We start from the raw sequence: 25,562 nt of genomic DNA, 5'->3' as shown, positions 1-25,562 counted from the left end.
CACTTCTCTCGTTTTTTATACAAACCTAAGTGTATAAAGTGCGTTTGTGTTTGTATAAAGCGAGAGAAAATTGTATATATACATATATTTTCATTCCCCTCTCCTAGATCTCGCTCTCCACTCTCCCATATCTCGCTCTCTCACTCGCCTCTCTCACTTTATACAAAAAACGTCAAATTATAAAATGCGTTTGTAGTTGTATAAAGCGAGAGAAAATTGTATATATACATATATTTTCATTCCCCTCTCCCTAGATCTCGCTCTCCACTCTCCCATATCTCGCTCTCTCACTCGCCTCTCTCACTTTATACAAAAAACGTCAAATTATAAAATGCGTTTGTAGTTGTATAAAGCGAGAGAAAATTGTATATATACATATATTTTCGTTCCCCTCTCTCCCCTCTCCCAGATCTCGCTCGCTCACTCGTCTCTCTCACTTTATACAATTGATCTTTTTGTATATGTATACCAAAACAGATTATACAACTGCTTTTTTTGTATATGTATAGCGAAATATACATATTTATATTTGCTATGGAGCGCAATTATGCAAACTTTGTTATAGCATACAAATATGAATTTTGTCTTTGCTATATGTGAAAGTTGCTCTTTAATATTTCCAAAAAATAATTCTAACTAAAACACGTAAAAACTCAAATCTCGCTTGTCAAAGTTTTGAAACCTCAACACCCTTATGTTGGGCCAAAGTTAATTTGGGCCGAGGTGTAACTGATCCAATTTACTGGGTTATTCCCCTCACGATTCCCAAACGTTCCTCATTACTTTCTTCCTGTTTTTGGAGCTCTCAAATCTCGATCAGATCCATCCCTCACAAATCACAAATATGGAGTCGAAAGAATCAAACAGAGAAGAATTATCATCAGCTAAAGCAGTTCTTGTTGGTGCTTTGGCTCCAGGAGTCAACGTCTGTATAATTTCCTCCTTTGCAATATGTTTTCACTTGAAAATTTATTGATTCAAGTAGTTGATTTATTTTTTTTTTTTTTTTTTTTTCGGATTCAGGCTCCTACTTGGAACACACTAAAGATGGCATTTTTGATGCTTGTTGTGTGTCTTGCTGTTATGTTGGGGTTGGCTTTTTCTTCGAGTGACTTCTCTTTGACTCTCCATGTTGCGTTCCTCTTTTTAATAACTGGAACCCTCTTTGTACTTCTTAGTAGGTATGTTGCGGCTTTTATCATTTGATTTTACTTGTATTACTTCTTTTGCTTACATGTGAATGTACTTCAAAATTGTTAACTAAGCTTGTATAATTCGATTACTGGATTTTGGATAAATAAGTAAAGAATCATTACTTTTCCAGGCGAGTTTCCCGCAGTACCCGCAGTAAGTGATAAACTGTAGAATTCCAGGACCATATGAATGACTAGATGCATTTGTTGAATTATTTCTTTGGAAAGGGAAGTTGATCTCTAGGAAAAAGAAGGGTTTTTGTAGACTCATTAGCACTAGTGGATGAATAATCTGCTTTAAGGTGTTTAATCCCCTGTGTATCATCTTCTTCTACTAGATGCAGAGAGAGAAGTAATCCATTTTCCTGGAGAGATAAATTGAAAAATTCAAGAGTACTGTAGACGAACTAAACATTAATCGTCGTACATGGTCTTGTTGCCACTTGGCAGTTTATTAGATTGTTCGTTAATGCATGTCGGACCTTCTTGTTACCTGGTACAGTAGTAGAAATGTTAGATTGGAAAAAAATTCTCACTTGATATTCTTTTGTAGAAACTTAATAGTCTGTAATTGTAATTATCAATTTTGAAATCTAAGAGTCTTTTGAATTTGAACAATTTTTTGGTTAATGGTTAGAAGGGTTTTAATTTGTTGAGATGTTGGACATGAATTTAATATGTTGATTGGGTATGGCGTAGAAAAGCATTTTGATCGTTGTGAATGAAAGTAAAGGACAAACCTTTAAGTTATAGATTGAATACTCGCTCGACTTTCAGCTTTTAGTTTACAATTGTAGGTTAGTAGCTGATCAATTAGCTATGTTTACACTCTTCCATCTTGCAGTTTGTTGAGTCCAAATTATTTCATGCTCTCAGTCTCTCACAACTTGTCAAAGAAAATAGCTGTGAAGCTTGTGCTAGCCTTACAATCTTTCTGCATGCCAGCGTGAGCAGTCTGAAATCATGTATAAAATGGTATTTAGCTTCATCCAGTTCTGGAACTAATTCTGGCTCCTCAGTGCATCATCTATCGAGTTTTGAACTGTGCACCACCAGCTCTCAGGAATCTATCAATCATCAGAAACAAGTTATGGAACTCATTTGGTCATAACTGTTTAACATCATGTTATGGTTTTGCGTATAAATCTGCTTTCAACTTTTTGTGGTAGTTTGATGTTTGAAAAACCGCTCTCTCTCTCTCTCTCTCTCTCTCTCTCTCTCTCTCTCTCTCTCTCTCTCTCTCTCTCTCTCTCTCTCTCTCTCTCTCTCTCTCTCTCTCTCTCTCTCTCTCTCTCTCTCTCTCTCTCTCTCTCTCTCTCTCTCTCTCTCTCTCTCTCTCTCTCTCTCTCTCTCTCTCTCTCTCTCTCTCTCTCTCTCTCTCTCTCTCTCTCTCTCTCTCTCTCTCTCTCTCTCTCTCTCTCTCTCTCTCTCTCTCTCTCTCTCTCTCTCTCTCTCTCTCTCTCTCTCTCTCTCTCTCTCTCTCTCTCTCTCTCTCTCTCTCTCTCTCTCTCTCTCTCTCTCTCTCTCTCTCTCTCTCTCTCTCTCTCTCTCTCTCTCTCTCTCTCTCTCTCTCTCTCTCTCTCTCTCTCTCTCTCTCTCTCTCTCTCTCTCTCTCTCTCTCTCTCTCTCTCTCTCTCTCTCTCTCTCTCTCTCTCTCTCTCTCTCTCTCTCTCTCTCTCTCTCTCTCTCTCTCTCTCTCTCTCTCTCTCTCTCTCTCTCTCTCTCTCTCTCTCTCTCTCTCTCTCTCTCTCTCTCTCTCTCTCTCTCTCTCTCTCTCTCTCTCTCTCTCTCTCTCTCTCTCTCTCTCTCTCTCTCTCTCTCTCTCTCTCTCTCTCTCTCTCTCTCTCTCTCTCTCTCTCTCTCTCTCTCTCTCTCTCTCTCTCTCTCTCTCTCTCTCTCTCTCTCTCTCTCTCTCTCTCTCTCTCTCTCTCTCTCTCTCTCTCTCTCTCTCTCTCTCTCTCTCTCTCTCTCTCTCTCTCTCTCTCTCTCTCTCTCTCTCTCTCTCTCTCTCTCTCTCTCTCTCTCTCTCTCTCTCTCTCTCTCTCTCTCTCTCTCTCTCTCTCTCTCTCTCTCTCTCTCTCTCTCTCTCTTTTCCACTTGTTTCTCACTGGTGCTGAGTGGCAGACCTGCTTTTGTCTACACTATACAGTCTGTGAAACTGCTTCTTACTCAACATAACATCCAGTTGTTTTCATTGTTAGTCAATTCAAGTTTCACTTAATCCTATGAACTATTATATTCTTCTATTACATGACTATAGGTGAATTTAATGCATAGTTTCTATTTGTCCCTTAGGTTTCTAGCAGAGACTGGGTTTGTTTCTGTTGAACATCAAATGGAGGAACTAGGCTTAGCACCCAGAGATGAAGATACAAGCAAGAAGACGAGTTGAAGCTTTTAAAATCAGATTTATCATTACATGATGACTTTTCCATTAAGATTACATTTTGCACGTTACAATCATGATGAGTGAAAGCTCAACCTTGAGCTATATATCTTGTCGGAAAAGCAAAAGAAGGGGTGCCGTAGATCCTGTGCTCAATCTTTGCCATCCTCAAGGTCTTGTAAAACAGCTCTTTCAATGCTCCTTCGGTTCTTTGTCCTTCGACTTCCCTTTTTTCTTCTTAATGAAGCAGAAACACGAACAGCAGGGAAGCTGCAACAAGAATTTCATTTTCTCTTGTTTAGTCTTCACAAATGTTACTGAAAATTGTTATGTATATATGGGGGGGCTTCATGCCCCTGATCTGTATTTTTTTATTTTTTTATTTGTCCTGTGATTCTATTCCCTATTCCCTACAGATATGAAGATGCCTTTCTTGGGAGCCATAAGCTAACCAAGTTGATGTATGCCTGAGGGAAAGGGGTTCCTTTTGCTTTCCTTTCTTTGAAGGTAAGACTTCTTAATGCTAACCTAACTTTATTTTTAAACAATGCAAAAAGCTCCATTTCCCATCTAACGAAAAAGGAAAAGAGAAAAGGAATGCCACATTAATGAATGCAAATGTATCTTTTGATTTTATGTTGCCAGAAAGTTTTTGGCCTCTACAATATTGACGTACACGGTTACTTTCCTCATTAGTTGGGCCTCCAATATGAGCTATATGAGAAAATCTTTTTCTGAAAGCCACTTTTAGGACTGCTGTTTAACTATTACCACTATCTGTGATGTATTTAAATTTAGTCACACTTCTCTTACTGCAACTATCAACCAGTCACTGCTGCCTGCTGGTGGTGTCTTTATCTCGGAAGTTTGAGAATCAGCTCAAAAGAAATCTCTTCTTATGATTCTTCTAAAGACTGTATAGTTTGATTTGATCATGTTCCTCAAAGAAAGAAATATAACTTTCTTATAAGCACAAGTTTGTTTGTGGAAAAGCTAATTGAAAACTAATGTTTACAAAGTAGTAAGCGGCGAGAACAAGTATCAACTGGATAAATTGTCTTTCAAAGTATACAGGACGCAAGTAGACACCCCATATGAACAGACTGGCCGCCTCTATTGCAATCCAGGGAAGCCGTTACTAGAATAAGATGTCCAACACAGTTGAATTTCACATTTCAAACTTCATGATACTGACCTGAACATGTTTGGGACTTTTGAGTACTTTGCAAATGTTGGGCAAGTCTTAAACAGTAGCCCTAAAGTGGTTACTAATGCAGTTAGCCCAGCTCTTTTTTTTCCCTTCCGAACTCAACCATCCGGTATCCCCATTTTAAGGGCTCAAATCCGGGATCTGATTAAAGGTGGATGGATTCAACCTTGTGCTTCTATGGAAATCAATGTTATGCTTAATGCATATTGTGGCCTCTATGGAAAATTAAAAAGAAAAAACATGTTTTCCTTCCGATTTCTTTTCAAGTAACCTTCAACTAACGTCCTACAAAAAAATAAAAATGAGTCTTGACTCAAACTTATGAACTTATTATCTAATTTCAGACAAATAATATGTTAGTCTTAGAAAATAAACTTTTCAGATTAGAAATTTAAAATATACTTTCCAAATCATATATGCGTTGGAAAAAATAGAAAGAAAGAATAAATAAAATAAAATAAGCATGCTGCATGATGGATGCTTTTTAGATTCCAATTAGTAAATTGACCATATCACTGAGACGGACAAGGAAGTAAACACTTTGAGTAATTCCTAAATCTTTTTGTAAGAACAAACAAAGTACATACTAGTTTTATTTGGTTTCTAGTGAAGATATGTCTCATGTTTACTAAGGAATTGATGTATGCTAAGTTACCTATTTATCCAGATAACTTAAGAGTCCATTGACACAAAGACTGTTTTAGAACCAACGTTGTTTCCAGATTTACCTATCTATTTAATTTTTAAAAAGTCTTTTTAAGGTGATAACTTATCTAATTACTTCATTTGATTTTATTTTACGGCGTAGTCTTACAATCAATATAGTTGTACGAAGATGATAAAGATTAGAGTTGGAATCCTTAGCAGAAGTAAAAAATTGAAGTAATTTCTGGTCATCTGTCTAAAGTTTTGGTGGACAAGAGTTATCACACTTTTACTTATGGGAGGATGCAGGTGGAGGAATAGCCAAAGGACATGCAAGTTAGTCCTGTTGAATATTTTTGATGGACATAATCGGTTGCTCATAACTTGAATCTTATTATTATAAAATAAGGACCCGCTTTGATCTTACAATTCTTACCCTCAATATTTCTTGCACCCACCCTCTTTACTTGAGCACTCACTCTTGTTTTCTTACTTGCTTGTTTTCTTGTTGATTGCTTCAGCAACACTGTTTACTTGAGCACTTACTCTTTATTTGAGCACACATACTTTATTTTAGCTTTGCATACATCACAAATGAACCACCTTTATTTATATGTGGTGATGGAAAAATCTAGCTCAGGATATTTGCTATTTCATTCTAGAATGTTCCTCCAACTACTTAATTCTAGAACTAACATTTCTAGAATATCTCTAGACTTTTCAATGTAGAACACTCATTCTAGAGATCTTCCTTCACTTCTTTACAACTGTTGAATATTTTAGATTCTTCTTTGACTTGTCTTAGATATTAATTAAGTTGGTGATGAATTCTTAACAACTCCTGCACCACCATTACCCAAAAAAGAGTTATTGTAGAGGTCGAAAATATCAGTATTTAATAAAAAAGGATAATCAGAATGATATTCAATATTTAAATGAAAATTTTCGAAATATAAAATACTGATACCAAAATACTTAATTACATATGAAATCCATACATTACATCATTATATTGATAATAATTAATTAATTTGAATATAAACTAATAAAATACCTAAAATCATTCAAACTAAAGTTTCTGACCTTTACTTTACTACTAAAAATAAACACCCCTAGTTGGATATATCTTTTGACACACCTAACTTAAAATTACTAATATTTAAATTTGAAAAAAAGAATATTGTTCATTAATCTTTATTTTTTCAAAAAATATTTTGTTCATTTATATTTTGAGTCTAGCTTACTTACCATTATTGAAGTCTTGGATAGTTGATGGTCCTTCCACCAAAATATTCTGTTAAAAATTGCGTAGTGTTTAGATAGGATAGACTTACTTACCACTTATGTCTAAGTGAATACATGCATGACTGGAGCTGATGAAAATCTTGGGTTATTGTAATTTGACTAGATCATTCTGACAACTACTAAGATTACCATTAGAAATTAATAAATCCCATGAAGTTTAGTAGGCAATTCAATAACTTGATTAAAAAAGGTACCTAGTTAACAATAATTTAATTTCTTACCTAGGGTATATCATCATATCAAGTCTTTGTTGTTGCATTTTTTTGGTAACAAAAGTTACACAATCTCAATGCCTTGAGATTTATTAAAATATTTCTCATTTTCTGGTAAAAGGGTACTTGTCACCTCCCATCAACATGAACCAGGTAATTCTATTAACCAAGGTTAAAATAGATGGGAAGAAATTACATAGTGTTATTTTGATGGGAATTGAATCTGAGACTTCATGGTGCTCAACCCACTTCATTGACCATTAGGCCACACTGTTGATGCTTTTTCTTAGATTAAGCGTTTGTTTGACATTGCTGCTAAAAACTATTTACAAGTATCAATGCACTTTTATTATGAAGATTATTTTATAGAGAGATTTTTTTTTATTAAATTAAATATACATATTCAAATTTTCAATCAATATTATACATAAATAAAATAAAAAATAAATAAATATTGATGTTATATTAACATGACCATTTAAATATAATAAAAAAATATCAAGTAAAATAAATTTAAAAATTATTCCACAAATTAAATCACTACATACATAAAATTCACCACAAAAACATATAATGTCCTAATTTTTTTCTTTTTTCTAATTCTACAAAATAACATAAAATAATATATAAAATATAAAATATAAGATATAAAATAATAATATATAAACATAAAATTAAAAAATTATTATAAAAAATAAAAATAAGTTTTTTAAATGAAACTTAACCAAACATAGAGATATGCTAATTAATTAATAAGAGATATATTAGTGAATATATCATGGATATTTGGTCTTGAAAAAAACAATTTTCTGCGTAGAAGCAAAATTTTTTAGCTTCATCCCAACAATAGAAAACTGCTTTTGCTTCCATTTAAAAACAGTTTTGCTAATTTGCTAAACACCTTAATTTTTTTTAAAAGTACTTTTTTTCTTCTCAAAATAAGTGTTTTTGGCCTCCCAACGGCAGCGCCAAACAGACTCTCTAAGTAGCAGAATTTAAACTAAAAAGATTTTTGACCTTTGAAAATAGTTATAGCAACAATTAAACCAATATATGGTAAGTAATTAGCAATAATCAAATCTAAATCTAAATTAGATCACATAATCTCAAGTATTTCAAATTTATTCAATACCCTTATAGTTTTTTTATTGATTGGTAATTCCTTTTTCTTTCCTTTTAAAATAATTAGTTTAAGGGAGAAAGGGCAAATATATTCCTCAACTTTACAATTTAGAGCGAATATGTCCTTTGTTAAAAAGGTGATGCATATATACTCTCGTCGTTTAACAAATGATGCAAATTTTTCCTTTTTATTAATAGATCTATATTTACTTGGACTATAACAAAAATAGCTTTTCGCACAAATATGCACATTAATAGAGAATGCTAATGTCTTTATCGGCATTAGTTAAATGCCATTTGATACAATGTCCCTATAGGCTTTAGGGACATTTACAAAGAGTGTTAATTGCCTTTAGAGAACATATTTAGCGGCAATTAAGCTATTGCCATTAGCTAATTGCCGCTAAAGATCATTTTTGGTGTAGTGCTAGTTGTTTAATTCCAAAAAATGTCATGTGGCTTTAAAAAATTATTTCACCTATTTTCTTTACCTCTCCAAACTCAACCCAACTAATAAAAACTCAATCCCTCTGTTAATCAGTCATCACCCCGTAGTCATGATGATGATCTAGTTTAGTCGAACAAGTGTCCTAAGTCTTAAGTCATCGGGGTGATGATTGAATAGAAGAGGGATTGAGTTTTTTTCAGTTGAGTCATATTTGGAGGGATTAAAAATGGTTGAGATAACTTTTTAAAGTCATGTGACATTTTTGGAACTAAAAAACCAATTTTAGGATTTGGTTTTTAATTCAATAAATATAGGTCTATTAACGATAAGGTAAATATGCTCCATTTGTTAAAAGACAAGGTATATATGGATCACTTTTTTAACGAACGGTTCCAAATCGAAAAGTTAAGGGGTATATTTCCCCCTTTTTTCCCTTTTCTTATAATGAGTAGGCTGGTAGTCTAAATAAGATGGTAAATACTCCATACAAAATTAAAACACTGATAATGTAATCATCTTTTATACTGTTAATTTTTAGTCCTAAATGAAATTAAAAGATGGGGGTTGTTTCTTGTTGAGAATTTATGAGTTTTAAGCATCTTACATGGAATTCAGTGTAGAAATTGCTTAGAAACAGAAATGGTATTTGCAGAAATTAATGAATGGTTGTCCAACTGTGAGAAAAATTATGGGATTACACTAGGTCTGTATTGTTGTTTTTGTCCAATTGTGAAAAAGTCTTATGTTGCTCGGACTCTTCAAAAATGTCAATGGATGCGTGGCGGATTCTCCAAACATAGTGTATTTTTGAAGAATCCAACATGGTTGCAGGATCGAAAGTGAAGAGTCCGCGCCACTTAGAAAAAGTCTATTAAACTAGCTCAAATTTAAGAAGGTTCACTAAATTTAACCGTCACCTTTTATGGTTCGAAGCTTTGGAGGTTAAGTGTTGTAGTAAAGCCTGTTGTCTGTTTGTCACCTAAAAAACTCTCACTTGTACAAACAATTAATTTCATTTTCCTCTTTTGATTCCTTGTTAGAATTGGCTTGTATTTTGACTTTGCTTCTTGTATTCATTCACACCTTAGTTTAATTTTCTTTCTTTCTTTCTTCATTTGTTGTTACTATAAAAAAGGTAAAATATCCTAGGATAAAAAATCTCAAGGTACTTCCTCCCAACTTTCAATGACAAAGTGAAAAGGAACAAAACTCAACAGGAATATTTTATTCTTTTCTTTGAAAAAATAGAAAAAACAATGCATATGAACTTATTACAATAACAATAACATACCTAGTGAAATGCATATGAATTTTAAAGAACAAAAATTCTATGATAAAGAAAATGTTTAACAAAGAAAAATGTGGAACTTATTTACTCATTAAAGCGTAATTATAAGAAGTAAATCGTACATTTTTATCTTTATACATAGTGACACACATTTATTAAAAGATACTATAATTTCGATAAAATAGAAATAAAATTTCAGTGATTATATGGTTTGGTTAACAACAAAATTAGTTTCTACCTCCCACCCCCACCCCCACCCCAGAGACAACTTTACAAAAAATAGAGTCTTTACACCAAAAATAACAAAAAGAAAGAAAAAAGGGTAGAAAGTTTAAAAATAAAAATGAGAGAAATAAAATGAAAAGGGAGAACAAGCTTTCTCTCTCTTCTCTTCTCCCTTTGAATCCAATTTATATAATATATTTTCAAAAAATTAATTATTAATTATTAAATATTAAAAATTAAAATATCAAAAAGAAAATATTTTCTTTTCTTATTTTCTCTCACTTTTGCATGGTATGTCACTTACTAAATTACTATACTTACATAGCTTTTGTTTTTTATTTCCACAATCTCATTCTCTCAATTCAACTCTCTCTCTCTCTCTCTCTCTCTGCATTCTTCTTTGTGTAATCTAAGTGGATTTTGATTCTTGAGACTCTTTCTTCATCTTTCCAATCGTTCTTGCCCAAGTTTTCTTTCCCTTTCTTTTTTGTGATTAATTAAGGCTTTGCTTTTGATGATCATGGCCAGTTTAGAGGCTCAACGCTCGTAAGTTTTATGTGTTAGATCACTAGTTAATGTATAGTATAATCTACTATCCTCAGTTTTTTTATACTTATATTTTAATGATTGATACTCTTGATAATCTTTGCCTGTCTACTTTTCTTTGATTTTGGTTGAATGTGATTTTTTCCTTTTGTTCGACTGTTCTTAATCACAGTTTTCCCTTTTTTTGTTTGTGTTTTTTTAGGCTTGAACTTGCCATTCTCGATTACATGTCTAAAAGAGGTTTCCACCGGACTAGTGAGGCATTCTCCAACGAAATTCGTACTAATCAAAATCTTGTCGGTAAGTAACTGTTTTTAATGAGTTTTATTCTTTTAATCAGATGCTCAAAACGGATCTATAATGAATTAAGATATGTGTTTTAATAATGGTTGTTGTTTACCTGAAAGAGTCGTAAAATTCTTATGCTAAGTTAGTTTGGTAATTCTTACTACATATGACCATATGGTGGATTGTCGATCTGTTGTTTTTGAAAATTGTGTTAATACGTTGTAATTACATAATGTTTGATGTTTTTATTGTATTAATTGTCCTTCACTATCTTAAAGAGAGATATGTTGATGGAGTTGGAGTGATTTGATATCAAGCTTGGTGTAATGTTTTTTTATTTTGTGGTTCGTTTCAGCTATCAATTCTACTCATGAAGCATTTCTGCAAGCGTGGTGGGGTAAATTTTACGAAGCATACAATTTTAGGTTTCCTGACTTTCCTGTATTTGATGTCAAATCCTTTGATAAGGTGTTACCTGTGGACCTTTTCTATGCCCTGTTCGTTCATCTTTAACTGGTATGAAATAATTGCTAACTAAATATTTAATTTTTAAATTCTCAGGTCGTACAAAGTGTGAACAATGTTGTGGGTGATAACTGTCCTGCAAATCAATCATATGCTTCTGATCTTACAGGTGCAAACGTATCTACTGTGATGCCAGAATCCAGCAGTCCTGATATTATGGACCCTGGCCTTTCAGCTTTGTTGTCATCTTTTGATGCCAGTTATCTGTCACTGGATTTATCTCCTCAAAGAGACATGACATCAGGCTTACACTTACCCGAGATGAGTGAAATGGGTGACATGCTTCCATTGGCAAGCAATGCTGGGTAATAGCATGCTATGCTTATAGTTAAACTGTTTATTTTTGCCACATTTTAATACAATGTCTGCCTAGTTACTTCAACGAGGATAAAGGTTGAGCCTTTAATGCGATGTGGATTTTGTTCTCCTTAATTGATGTGATATCACTGTCTTAAGCTTCTAAGGCAACAAAAGAAGATTGACCAAAATCACGATCTTATTTTGTCTGTGTCATGCTATTAATTATGACCTTCTGATATGTGAAATGTGAAGAGTTTCTTGCAAAACTTGGCTATTAAGGGATGCTCGTTAGTCTAATAACTAGAACCACTTGTTTGGCCTGTAATATGAGATAGATTTTTCACATTATCTTGATAGTCCAAACATATTTTGTATATGAAACCATTTCTTTGTTTATGGAGTTTGCTTATCAGAATCTTCACATTTTCTATGTTGTATGTCCATATCCTTCAGCTATCAAATGCAGCAAATGCCAACTGTTCCTGCAGAGTGGAATGCAAGAGTACGTTTACATTTCCCCATACATTTGCAAGATTTGTAAAAAATAATTAGTTGAAAATAATTGACTAGTTTTTATTCTTTCCAGGTTGACATACCTGGTGCAAACTTGGGAGGACCTATGCGAATGGAACCAAATCTTCATGCCGCTACAAACGCTTTGCCTGATTTACCAGAACTTTCTGATGCAGGTTTGTTTGTAGTTTAGCTTTAATATTTTGCATTTAGTTGGTATAAGTTTTTGTCTTTTGCAGTGATAATGTTGAATGTTTGAACATTATGATAATATGCAAAAACTTTTAGCATAAACAATCCATTAGAAGGATAAATGTGCATATATTGAAGAGGACTGGCTGACCTTTTAATGTGTAGCAAATTAAGAGATGCATATGTAATCAGATTAAAAATCTTTCAATTTTTTCTGATATATTGAAAATGTCAATTAGGTTTTGCTAATCTACTTGTTAGCTATCAGTCCCTCCTGTACAAATTAAACACTCCTCTGTTCTAGTAGGAAACTAATAACAGATACTCTGCTGCTCTTGCTATCAGGCTCTTCAACCAACTGCTTCTGAATGCATCAAACTCTCCATCCAAATAAAGATGTTGATATTTTGAGAAAGTTGCTACTTTGTTAGTTACTATAATTAGGAGAGGATGTCGTGCGAAGAGAGAGAGTCACCTATTATCCTTAAATAGGATGAAGAGACATGAATAATCTGTTACTTCTTGATAATACTGAGTGAACCTTTGATGCTCGTGTAATACCAGCTTTATCCATGAGTACCCCTTGAGTCTACTGTGTTGAATAACTTCTGATACAAACATTTCAAAAGGTATTAAAGGGGTATTCAATGATGGTGATTGTTTTCCCCCAAATTATTAAATGCTTGTTGCTATTTTGTGAATCAAATTGGAGAGTTGGGAGAAAAAGCTCTTCTTTTGATAAGGAGGAGAAGAATCTCTTCAAGAAGTTGTTATTGCTTTTGCTATTGGTGGAAAAAGGACGCAATACTATTGCAGTGCACAGGTCAAAGCGTACCATGACCATTTAGATGTTTTGTCTATCTAGCTTTTACCCATAAAGTAATGGTACATTGTTGGATTCGCATGAGGAGCATGAAGTTTAAGTTTGAGGCTAGAGTTACATCTAGAATGAATGAATGATGCATGATTGAAGCTATAGTGCTGATGTTTTTTTATTCTGACAATACAATTTATCCTTGTTGTGTCATACAATAAATTAAATTGAACTCTTGAAAGTATTCTTAATAGATTATGAAGGTAAATCCACATAGGGACGTAGAAGAGTCACAAGTTGTGATATATATCAGGTAATGAATATTCTATTAGAAGGTTATTAATATTGCTTGATACAAAAGATGAAGCTGATGAGGTGCATGGTCAGTCTCTTAGTTAAACTTCTATAGGCTAAGATTCCTCACGGTCGTATTAGGATGGATAATTGACCATTGTGGCTTGAAGTAACCTTTAACAGACGGGATAGGTTTATTTGGGTAAGTGATTTGTCTTAGATCTTTTTGGATTCGCTGTGTGCTGGACCAGAATGCATATCATTGAGGAAGTTTCTGTAATTCAAGATTCAGTTGAAAGGGAAAACAGGAGTAATGATTTTTCAAGGGATGGGGAATACCTTGTTGGCCTGTTAGATATCTTAAGGTGTATACGAAGGAGACTTATAAATGGCTGGCAAAAGGGAAATAGATCACATTTCAGTTTGGATTCCATAAAACTTACCAGTCTTCCCTATTTTAAGCTCAGAAAACACAGGTCAAACTCCATACGGAAGTTTTTACAGAGATACCTGCTCTACTGTCACTTCAGTGCCTGTTAGTCAGTGGTAAAGAACCAGCAAGACCTTATCAGCAAAGAGAAAGGGGAAGGATCCACCTAAATGAGAAGCTTGACCTTTTAAGGTCCTTCCCACTGTATCATGATATCTCATAGAGGAGCAAGAATGGTTTAAGAGCTGCCAAAGACTTCCCAACTCTTCTTTTTATAACCGTGGTGTCCGGGCCAGCTTGTGCTCACCTCGATTAATTCCACGGTGTACCTGGTACCTCACAAGATATCTCAACTTGGGACCCGACTTTTATGTCGTTAAGCTAGAAAGGATCCAAAAGGAAACTCCTGTCACAATATCCGTCCATATCTTGTCATGTAGCTGATCTCTCTTTCAAACAAGCTCAGATAATGAAGCTCAGCTTGAAGCCATCATAAAGTGTCTAATAGTTGTTGTCCTTAGCCTTGATCAAGTACAACATTTTCTGAAGTATTTTCCAGTCAAGTTAAGTTATTTCAAAGTTTACTCGTCTGCGAGTGGTCAGTAATCATTTAATCAAGGTCCTTCTGATTTCACCAAGGTCAAATTAGAAGCTCAAAGTATGTCTACGACTTTACTAGTTGTCGGTATGGAGAAATTCTTAGACATCCCATGAGGAATTCTGTCTTCCCCTTTTAATTTTTTTAAAGTGAAAAATTAATGTAATACATGCTAAAGTGGAAACCTTTTATATTTTGCTCTTACACAAGTCTTAAATAAATATGCTCAGCCAATAAAGGCTTAAATGTTATTCTGTATCGGAAAGGTAATTGTGTCTTCTGCTACGAATTTTGTAACAACCATAATTTTGAATCAATAAAGAGATAATGGATTCAAAGTGACATTATTTGTGATTAGCTTGACCAAGATCATATTTTCAAGAAAATGGTCATAAAACAAACTTTTATATCGCGCCCTTGTGATATTCATTTGGGTTACTTGTGACACAACAATTTTATTAACAAATCTCCAATCATGCTCTTTAGCATGAATCACATTATGGGATATTTGAATGGTTAGATGCAGCACAAGGTGTCTTCCTCAACATGTCAACTCCTTGCTCATAACTAAGGGATCCTGCACATCGGCATTCACTGCGTAGCTTCATAGGATTTTCTCATTCATCTTAAGAGATTGTTTATCTTATCATCAATCTACAACACTAGTTCTAATCAAAGGGGCCTACTTTCTACTTAAGTTTGTTCCAAATGACCTTGAACTTGTTGCCTTACATGTAAAGTAAGTTTCTTGTTCTTTTAAAATTGAAGTAAGTTAACAATGCTACGTATTGTTTTTAAAGTGATGTGACGTTCCATCTACTTCTTATCATTTCAAAGTGTTTTTTCTTTTAAAGTAGTCTTAATATGGTAATTACTCAAGTATCTTAGTCTTACTAACCACACTATTCATTTTCGAACCAAACTACGTAGCTGCATCAACTTTGTTGAGAATATAATTAAGCAAATAAAACCCGGTATTTAAGTGGAGAAGGGTAGAGGGGCGGGCCCATTATCCACCGAGTTTAGAAGGCTGTGATTGGTCCAAAGGGCGGGTCACAGACGGATTTCTCGGTTATCAAAAAAAATAAAATAATTAAGCAAATAAAACTATGCTCTCTCTAAAAACTTAAGCTTTTAGATGAGATAGTCACACACTTCAACATGGCATCGACTGATCGAAGCCTATAGAGGTCCTAGCCGCAACCTATCATCGAAAATAATTTTCATGTGCTTTACCCATGAAAAAGAATTAGACCCACACGTGAGGGGGTGTGTTGAGAATAATTAAGTAAATGAATGTATGCTCTCTCTAACAGCTTAAGTTTGTAGATGAGATGATACACACGTCAATAAGTTTGAATGTGCGTAAAAAGCTTTTCTCTTTATCCTAGGAATCCTAACTTGGAATGCAACTCATGGAAGCGATAATGGCTTGGCATAGGGTTTTTTTTGGGGGGGGGGGTAGGGTTTTTTGGAGGAGAGAAAGCTTGTAGGTTGGAGCTTTTTATATCATATACTGATCTTAAAGTATAGAATAGATGGTTTTCCCTCTTCACACTTGTGCGTGTTTGGAATATTTTGAGGTTAGAGCTGACAAAGAAGTATATTCCTACAAGTAGTCCTTGCTTGTAAAAGAGTTTATAATGAGAATCAACTGAAGCGTATATGAACAAAGTCATTTTTAGTGAGACAAATGAGCTATGGTTTAGGTTAGATCTCATTCGAAGAAATTAGAAACAATAATTAGTACAAGACTAATTGCCTTTAATTTACTTTTAATAGAAATCAAAGATATCAAGTTAAGAATTAATCTTACCTCTAAAATAATCGTTCTTATATGGTTGGAAGATAAATCCTAGTTACTACACACAAAGGTGTAAAGAAGGAAAACCTCTCAAATAATATTAATCGTGTCTAATAAAAATAACAAAATTCACCCCTATATATAAGACAAACATATCTCAAATAGCATGAGATTCAAATCCTACTTTTATGGAAATAATAACTAGGAAACTTTAAACTAGGAAAGCATGTAAAAAAATTAGTTGTCGAGAAAAAGGAAAGAAATGCTAAATTTCCACCAAAACTCCCACGTGACTTCAACACTTTTTGGCATGCAACTTCAGCATCTTTTGGCCTTAAACATTCTGCACTTTCGGCATGCAAATAAGCTCCTCTTTGGGCTTCTCTTGGGGTCCATGTGGGACTCTTCTCTTGGGCTCCATGTAGCCCCAATTTTCCCCCTTTTGGACTTAGACTTTGACTTGATTATGAAATCGTGTAGCACTTAACCCACTTTTCATCATCATTCTTGGGCTTCTCTTCCATGATACGTATCTTCTTGATCTCTGATTGAAGCCCGTCAACTTTAATGCAAGTAGGCCAACGTGGATGCTATCGATGGTGTTGCTCCAGAATGATAATTTGGTAAGTTGTCACTTAGGACCCGTTTGACCATAGATTTCCCAAGTGAAATTTGGAAAAAAAATTAACAAATAGTGTTTGTTCATATAATTTGCCATTATTTGGCAAATATTTTTGGCAAATAACCCAAAATTCCCAAATACTAGAAAAAATAGTATTTGGGCCAAATCTCATTATTTGGGAGCTTTTAAAAATTCATATTCTACACCAAACTTTTATTTTTTACAACAACACCCACTATAGTAGTTGTTTGCACTGTATTACATAACTTCTTACGTGAACACCAAAATAGTGATGGAATATGCAGTGAATATGAAATTGATGATATGGTTGTTGATAATGACGAACAATCGGCTCAAGGTAATAAAGTCGCTTTGTCTACTTCACAATGTATGGAATGATGCTTGTTGCACTCAGTCCGAACTACCACATTGTTCCAGTGTCATGGACACTACTTGCTATTTGCTGCTATGATGATCCAATTGACTTGTTGTGGAAGTCATGAATCTTGTTACATCAACGTTTCTATCTTGCTATGTAATACAAACCTACGGTTAGTTTTGATAGTGTTTAAAACTTATGGGTATAAATCACATGTCTTGATAATGTGAAATATGTTTCCCAAATATTATGGCCAAAAACATGTCATCAAAAATATTATGGCCAAACACATGGTGAAATTTCACTCAAATTTTCACCCAAATAATATTTGCCAAGTGTAATACAAACCTACGGTTAGTTTTGATAGTGTTTAAAACTTATGGGTATAAATCACATGTCTTGATAATGTGAAATATGTTTCCCAAATATTATGGCCAAAAACATGTCATCAAAAATATTATGGCCAAACACATGGTGAAATTTCACTCAAATAATATTTGGGAGTCAATGGACAAACGCTAGCTTAGAATGATACATTGGTGAATCATGCTACCTTGATATGACTATTACCTGGACTATTTGTGGTAAGACCTTAATCATTTATTCTTTTACTAGCATAAGTTTCCAAATTGAGTACATACTTGGGATTATAAACACTAGCCCAATTTGACGATCAGTAGTATGATTTTCACTATGATTCTTTAAGCTAGTGCTTCCATATCACATGTGCGGCACCTGCTTGCCCAATACGAGACAAGTAGGGATGTTTAACCTCCTCAAAGAAGAGACGACCTCGGTACATCCTTAAATTGCCATTGTTCGAGTTCAGATCAAAGGAAAGGAATGAAGATGGTGGATTGATGACTATCATTTTAGCCTTTAAAAGGCCTCACGTAGAGCCAACATGACTTGCTACATACAAGTATCTCCAATTCAAGATTGCTAAATATGAAACCCTGCCCATCTAGCTAACATTGAAAAAAGATTCTTGAATGGCAGTTGTTTCTATGTGATTCTCTTCCTAACCTAGCCAGGCCACATAAGCACCACTTCTGATGGAAATGACATGTGGTATAGATTTATAAATGTGACTTGCATGGGTCTAAGGTGACTCTTGTTAATTAGTTATCAAATAATACTTAGTTATCCAACTAATTAAGTATATAAGCGGGCCACATTTATTCAAACATACAACTCAACTCGCTCAACCTTTGCCTGTTTATTTAACAATTCCGGCATGTGTAACCTTAAGGCCTACTCATATATCAAAAATAATTATTTTGACATAACTCAACTCGCTCAACCTTAAGAGTTATCTTTAGTATTACACTTATAGCAAACAAAAATCATTACATATTTATTAAAGATGAAAATAGTTCCTGATAGAAATTTATTATACTACATCTATATGTGCATGTGAGTTTTAGTTTGGGCTTGAACTCAAGTTCAAGGTTGTTAATTCACTTGTTACTATATCGAGTCGTTCTTGAACTTGTCTACGTATATTCGAATTGAGCTCTGCTCCAATTTGAAGCTAGTTTGATATCTGAGCTTGAGTTTGGGCTCAACTTTATAATATAGCTCAAGGATAAACAACTGAGCCCGGCTTGATCAAACTACACCTGTAATATCTATAGTTGATTCCCATTCCCTTTGTGATTATGCCAATGGGAGATTACCTTTATTAAAATCTTTACAACTATGATTATATATGACACACTTCCCCATTTTGGTAAAGATGCATATTGCTGATTCAAGTTTGAACATATGACAACCTAGGTATACGATCCACCAAAGCAAGTATGTGGCAGAGGCATTCAGTTAAGTTCTGAAAATAGAACTTTGATACAATGCACTTCCCCTTTGCATCTTTTTATCTTTTGGTTTTTGACAATGATACTGTATGTGCAATTAATTTCCGTTCACTTGCTGACCAACATTTAATTATTGTGGTTCTTAGTTCTAGTTTCATTTTGAAGTTCGATTCATTATCAATTGGAAGTTGTCACAGCAAAAGACACTAGGCAAACTAACATGGAAGGATGTATTAAATAAACAAACAATCTTCAAAATTTAGATTCAGCAAAGCAAAATAATCAGTGTGATGAGTGCTCTTCATTACATCATGTTCTCTTCAGAATAATCACCATGAGAAGTTCTTGCAGTGATCATATAGATGAAATTTTAAATTCTTCTTAATGATAAATTGTACAATGTGACCAAGTGGCTCGGAATTGAGGCTTAGTCGTTGTTGTTGTTGATATATTGTACAATGTTCCGTCAGATTAGTAAATCTGTTGACATTTTTATGCAAGACATCTCCTTATCTTTCTTTTTTAAATTTTAATTTCCTTTTGATCTTCCTTTTGCATTGTACTTGTAGATATCCTTATCTTTCCTTTTTAAATTTTAAATTTCCTTTTGATCTTCTTTTTGCATTGTACATGCAGGGAACAACAGATCTCTCCAACAAGCATCTCATCAAGGATGGCCATCTGTTGTGAGTATCCTAAACTTTTGCATCAATAGAAATGTATAGTCCATTATGATGTTTAGGTTCCGTCAACTTTTAGTTCATTCATTCCTTTTATATCCAACCCAGGACGTTGGCTCAGTTCCCCCTGTCATTAGCCATCAAGCTGTGTGTCCCAGTGTGATAGTGCCAACTCGAAAGGAACAGTTCCCGAGAAGTACATCCTTCGCTCAACAGAATGTTTTACCAAGTGTGGCAGTTCAAACATGGGATAAGCTCAGACTTCTTGCCCCTGCAAGTTCTGGAGATCTTTTTTGTATGCTCACTCTAACTGACTCAAGTGTAAAAGATGCAGGGGTAAGTTGAATACTCAAGTAACCATCTCGCTCCTAGGGTTGTATCATGCTGCAATTATTTTAGCCGTGCAATAGACCATACATTGGTTTTCAGATTTTTTTGGCCTTTGAAATCACTTTGTAAAGCCTTGTACATTAAGTTATTAATAGCCAAAATAAGTACCGTACTTTAAAAACTCAACTTTAAAAGGAGTAACTTATGTAGCAGAAAGAAAACTGAGACAAAAAAATTCAAAGTTTTTGCATAGTCCAACAATCAACATATTGAGGGCCAAAAATAGGCAATTCCTAAGTTACTCAGACTCTTCACTTTTGGTGCCGCACCCGTGTCGACACGACGTGGGTATGGGTGTGGGATCCGTGTCCGATTTAGTCAACCAATTTTGGGTACTTTGACCAAAATCAATGGGGAAAGTCTAGACAGTTTTAATGATTTCTGTAATCAAATACAAAAGCTAAGGTGAAATTGAAGAAAATGGAATACATTTTATATATAAATTTCTATGTCAATTCTTTTCCTTTAAGTTCCTTCTAGGATTCTCCTCAAGTTCTCCACATAATATCTCATAAATTAGATTTTATACTTCTATTTTTAGATATTTTAATTATTTTTAGGAAAATCCCCCCACCCGTATCCATTACATGGATCCATATCCCTGAATCTGAAAAATTAAATCATGAAGGATCCGACCTCTAGATCCGCACCTGTATTGGACACCCGCACCCGAGTCCGAGAAACTTAGGGTTATCCTACTAAACTGATGTGATTGAGATTTCTTTCCTGCCTTACTTTTTCTTCTTCTTCTTCTGGTGAACAGATGCTTGGTGAGACAAATCTAAGAATCCCAGAGAATTTACCAGCTGACCAGCAAATAGGAGGAATTATGAGAAGGTCTGGAAAGCAACCGGTAGTGCAGGAGCACAGAAACCAGCTGGGACTGCAGTCTTCAAATAAGGTTGGTCTTAGATCATAAAGGCTGTCACAAGTAACTGGCTTATTTAAATGTCTTCAAATTTCATCAATATTTTAGCTGTACCAGAATTGAGGAAACATGTGCGCCTCTATTTGGCTTCTAATTTCTTTACATGTGTTCTGTATCAGAGTGGCATAAAGAGGAAAACTCCATTGAGTTCTCTGGAACCTGTAAGATCATTCTTCTGCATCTACTTCTTATGCCCTTCATGTGCTGGTGATTCTATTTCACTCTGTCGCTGATAGACATCATCGTTTTTGAGGATTGGACCACCCTTTCTTAGTTTGTTCTTGTCTTTGTCACCTTTATATTCACTTGGACGAATGCGTATGAAATGTCTATATGGTCTTCATCTGCTTTATTCTTGCTCATTTAATATATTCCTGAGTTGTAGGTTGGGAAAGAGAAAACTACTGTCGCTAGTTTTGCTGCGCCTGCACGCACTCGAGCTGAATGGAAAGGTAGGTGACAACAAGCTTAATGGTTCCTAAGAAGATTAATATTAAAAAGGTTGCAATTTATATAATTGACGGTTGACAAAAATAGTTAATCCTTAAATAACTGGTGTCACATTTTGTTAGGGCCTACACTCGCCCAGCTAGGTTGTGTATCTACTCCTAATATGTTGAAGAAATAAATTATCCAAGAGAACCCAATCGTGCAGGTTTTATTAGCATTATACCCTGATTCGTTCTTCCAGGTGCCAGTAGTGTTTTAGGGACTATATTGGAAGCTTCATTGGACATATATGAAGGTATATGGTTGACCTTTGATATATGATATTTTTCTCTGTCATAAACCTCTTTTCTTTGAAGCAAGTAGTGTGTGTCAGCTTCTCACGGTGACAAATAGATGGTATCGTCTGTAAGGTTCTCTTGTAAAAATTTGCCAGATCTTACATTTGTTCAGTATAACTGTTTCTTAAAACAAAAGAAGACAAGAATGTGATGTCACACCAAGGTTTTAGGATTAAACACTGTAGCTTCTGACTTTGTCAGGCGCTTACCCTGATGGATAAATTGCTAGTTATCTCATATCGGCACAAAGGATAATTGACTTCATATTGCTTTGCAGGCAACTCTTTGAAAGCGATTAGCAACCTTCACACAAAAACTAGCAAGCTCCTATGTTGCCACTTCAATTCAGAAGGAGAGTTGTTGGCTGCTGCTGGACACGACAAGAAGGTTTGTCTAATTAATCTTCAACAGGATTCTAGTTGGTCAAATGGGAGAGCCCTTATCTCAATTTCACAAACTTGTACGCGATTTATGCTTAGGTACTGATTTGGCAGTTGGGAACTAACAATGTTTATAGTGGAGAAGGTCATGCTCATCACGTTACAGATATCCGTTTTAGACCACACTCAACAGTATTTGCAACATCTTCCTTTGACAGAACTGTGAAGATATGGGATGCAGCCAAGGTACTAGCTCTATTTGTCATTGCAGATCCTTTGGTCGAATGACTCTTTCAGTTTCTTTTCTCTTAAGTTGTAACAGCTCACAAATAGCAGTCAGCACAGAGTCAAATCACCAGGATATATATTTATCAGTTCTATGATTTCGTTGTTCTTGGTCCACATGATTTCTTCTGATTTTTGTGCTGATATTATCCCGATTCTTTTGCTTGTACTTAGACGAGAACATATATATTTTCTTAGCTGCTCAGACAATTGTAATGTGACATTTATGGCCACATTCTTTATCTCTGTAGTAAGGATACTCAAAAGATTTATCGCAATTATACCAAATATCAGCATCATCATGTTATGTTATCTATAATACATTTTATTTGAGTCGATATTTGAGGACTTGCTGTTGCTAAAACATCTTATGAAGTCTTTAGACCTTCAGAACCTTTTGTCTTTTCTTCTGGTTATCAGGATTTCTCACAAACTGACTAATCTCTTGAATTGGTACTTTTTGACCTGTGTCTATTACAACTTTGATACTGTACGTATCTCACCATTTTGTCATTATCCAGCCAAGCAACCCTTTCCAAAACCTTGTCGGGCATGTTGAACACGTAATGTCTACAGATTTTCATCCAACAAAGTTGGGCCTCCTCAGTTCTTGTGATACCAGCAACGACATTAGACTGTGGGATGTCAGTAGCGGTGAATGCAAACTCATTTTTAAGGTTGGTGGCTCTAGTTCCTTCCTTTTTTTTTAAGATATTGATAAAGAGGTTTCTCTATTTGATAAAAGGCTCCATAATTTGATATTTAACTTCCTTTGATGCTTCCATTTCAATTTGGAGATTACTTAATTACTTGATTCTAAATCATTCTTGAATCTTTTTTTTCATGACTTCCTGCATTTGATTGTGGGAAATGTTTCTCTTTATTTTTTCTTCATTCTGAGCAATTTCAAGGTTTTCAAGATCAGTAGTTGGTCATCATGTGAATACACATACAAATACATAGTTAAGGAAATGAAAGGGTTTCATAATCTTATTTGAACCAACATCCGTATCACATTCAACAATGCATTGTTCATTGTTCTAAACAAAGTGGTTTACAAAGAATTTGCTATTATTCATTCACTGCAAAATTGTTTGATTAGTTCTTGGTACAAATGCAGGGAGGTAGTAGACACGTTAGATTTCAACCTCGACTTGGGGACTTTTTGGCAAGTTCTAGTGGAAATGTTATAAATATTTTTGATGTTGAAACTAGCAGCATCCAAAAAAAGTTACAAGTAAGATGCTTATTCTTGATCATTGATCAAACTTGTTTCAAAATTTCTTATCTGTTGCATTACCATATCGTATCAATGTGGTTTCGTTTTCTTTGATTTATAAGGACACGTCAAAGACATCCGCTCAATGTGCTGGCATATGAGTGGGAAATACCTGGCATCCGTGAGTGAAGATAGTGCACGGATATGGTCTGCGAGTGATGGGAAGTGTTTATATGAATTGTGCTCTGGTGGCAATAAGTTCCAGTCTTGCACTTTCCACCCAGAATACGTTCAAGTGTTGGTGATTGGTTCCTTTGAGGTATGGTTAATACAATGTGGACATTTATGCTGAAGCTTTTGAGCTCATAGAATTTAAAAACAACAAACCTAACTTAAGATGCTTGGATATTGAACCATCCTGAAAAAGAAAAAAAAACCAAAGAACTTCTCTCTTGGTCAGCCAAAGCTAAGAGCTGGAAAAAGAATATTAGGAGGGTAAGAATATGCGATGTCTGCAATTTTGGGTTCTGTTGCCATAATAATGTCTCAAAATGCTCATATTGTTATGAGGTTTGCTTCCGATTATTTTTGCTATTTTTTCGTCTCAAGAAAGAAAATGATGATTGCATAATTTGATTTCATCTGAACATTTTTGGCTTTCCTACTTGTGTCTGATCATTCCACGGTGCTTAATAACTTCTTCGTTGAGGGAAATTCAGGAATATAAGATCTCCAAACTGAGTTATTGGTGTGTCAGATGAAAGCTTACTTGTTTGAAGTTTATTCACATGTATAGTCGTTGATTTTCCTTTCTCCTTTTCCCTCTGTCTTATACCTGTCTAATGTTGTTGCAGTTCCTAGAGATGTGGAATCCTTTCTGCCAGAGCAGCATAACTCAGTCATGTAGTGCACATACTGATATAATCACTTCACTAGCAGGTTCACCTTTGGATGGAACCATAGCTTCAGTGAGCCATGACCAGTGGATCAAGATATGGGCCTGACGCTTCTTTGTGGATCAGGATACAACAGCCACCTTCTTCCTTCTCTTATCCAAATTACATCACTATTTGAATGAATGAGTTGTTCGAAAGGCTTTATCAGTCACCAACTTTCGACATTTGTTTCAAACTCTTCTGCTCTATTTTATCATTTGGAAGTTGATAATTAATTATATGTATGAAAGCTAGGCTGTATCAGTCACTAAACCTCCTTGTTCTTGTTAAGCCACAAAACTTTCATAGAGCTTCTGCTACTTTTTGTTATTCATGATTGCTTTCCTCCTGAATGATTACATTGGTATCAAGTCCCTGAATTGGCAGTTTCCTTCTGATGCCTTAATCTTACAGTTCTGTTCATTTGATCGTTGGCAAACTATTCGTGAAATTGTCGAAGAAAATACTATTCCTCAAGTTGTGAAGTATAATTTCCATGTCTCATTGGTGTCATGCATTTTTCTTCCATGAGTTTCGTCATCGACTCATCGTGAAGTATAGTTTCCACGGCTCATTGTATGTAATGCAGAAAGTGGAGGCAGAGGCAAAGAGGTGGTGGAGGAGAAGGGGAAGGGGAGGTACAGGAAAAACTTTGGAGACTTGTAAAATTAATACCTCTCCAAAAAGAACTTGAGTCACCTACCTTCAAATAAAAGACTCAAATGTTAGCCTTAACTAAAGAACTCATTCAAATATGTCTACTCTTACGGGTGGCTGAGTTGATGCAATATGTGGTATTCTATA

The 25,562-nt window shown here is 34.8% G+C and overlaps 2 protein-coding genes across 3 annotated transcripts; both read left to right on the top strand.

Moving 5' to 3' along the window:
• The first annotated feature begins 755 nt into the window (after positions 1-755).
• On the top strand, positions 756-3,961 carry LOC102585814 (uncharacterized). The gene is made up of 3 exons (XM_006346959.2): positions 756-925; positions 1,024-1,181; positions 3,489-3,961. Exons 1-3 carry the CDS (start codon positions 845-847, stop codon positions 3,583-3,585), a joined length of 336 nt encoding a protein of 111 aa, XP_006347021.1. The 5' UTR covers positions 756-844; the 3' UTR covers positions 3,586-3,961.
• LOC102586150 (dynein assembly factor with WDR repeat domains 1-like) lies at positions 3,663-25,138 on the top strand. 2 transcript variants are annotated; one of them, XM_015308651.1, is made up of 18 exons: positions 3,663-3,752; positions 3,996-4,086; positions 10,783-10,880; positions 11,224-11,336; positions 11,430-11,698; positions 12,147-12,195; positions 12,280-12,382; positions 19,790-19,839; positions 19,942-20,169; positions 20,987-21,124; positions 21,271-21,312; positions 21,537-21,603; positions 22,217-22,326; positions 22,419-22,565; positions 23,126-23,281; positions 23,725-23,841; positions 23,945-24,142; positions 24,678-25,138. In XM_015308651.1, exons 3-18 carry the CDS (start codon positions 10,808-10,810, stop codon positions 24,825-24,827), a joined length of 2,010 nt encoding a protein of 669 aa, XP_015164137.1. In that variant the 5' UTR covers positions 3,663-3,752; positions 3,996-4,086; positions 10,783-10,807; the 3' UTR covers positions 24,828-25,138. The 2 variants fall into 2 exon arrangements, with proteins under 2 accessions (XP_015164137.1, XP_015164138.1); XM_015308652.1 differs by lacking the exon at positions 24,678-25,138 and having other exon boundaries at positions 23,946-24,082.
• The last annotated feature ends 424 nt before the right edge of the window (positions 25,139-25,562 follow it).

Source organism: Solanum tuberosum, unplaced genomic scaffold (assembly GCF_000226075.1).
Source record: "Solanum tuberosum cultivar DM 1-3 516 R44 unplaced genomic scaffold, SolTub_3.0 scf00083, whole genome shotgun sequence".
In the NCBI taxonomy this organism is placed as follows: domain Eukaryota; kingdom Viridiplantae; phylum Streptophyta; class Magnoliopsida; order Solanales; family Solanaceae; genus Solanum; species Solanum tuberosum.
Note: the sequence above shows the minus strand (reverse complement) of the source record. Positions and strands in the feature narration are given on the sequence as shown.

Coding starts and splice junctions, on each gene's coding strand:
- LOC102585814 (XM_006346959.2), top strand. CDS start 845: ATGGAGTCGAAAGAATCAAACAGAGAAGAATTATCATCAGCTAAAGCA. Junction 926..1,023: donor CTTTGGCTCCAGGAGTCAAC/GTCTGTATAATT, acceptor TTTCGGATTCAG/GCTCCTACTTGGAACACACT. Junction 1,182..3,488: donor CTCTTTGTACTTCTTAGTAG/GTATGTTGCGGC, acceptor TTTGTCCCTTAG/GTTTCTAGCAGAGACTGGGT.
- LOC102586150 (XM_015308651.1), top strand. CDS start 10,808: ATGTCTAAAAGAGGTTTCCACCGGACTAGTGAGGCATTCTCCAACGAA. Junction 11,699..12,146: donor CCATTGGCAAGCAATGCTGG/GTAATAGCATGC, acceptor CATATCCTTCAG/CTATCAAATGCAGCAAATGC. Junction 23,282..23,724: donor AATGCAAACTCATTTTTAAG/GTTGGTGGCTCT, acceptor GTACAAATGCAG/GGAGGTAGTAGACACGTTAG.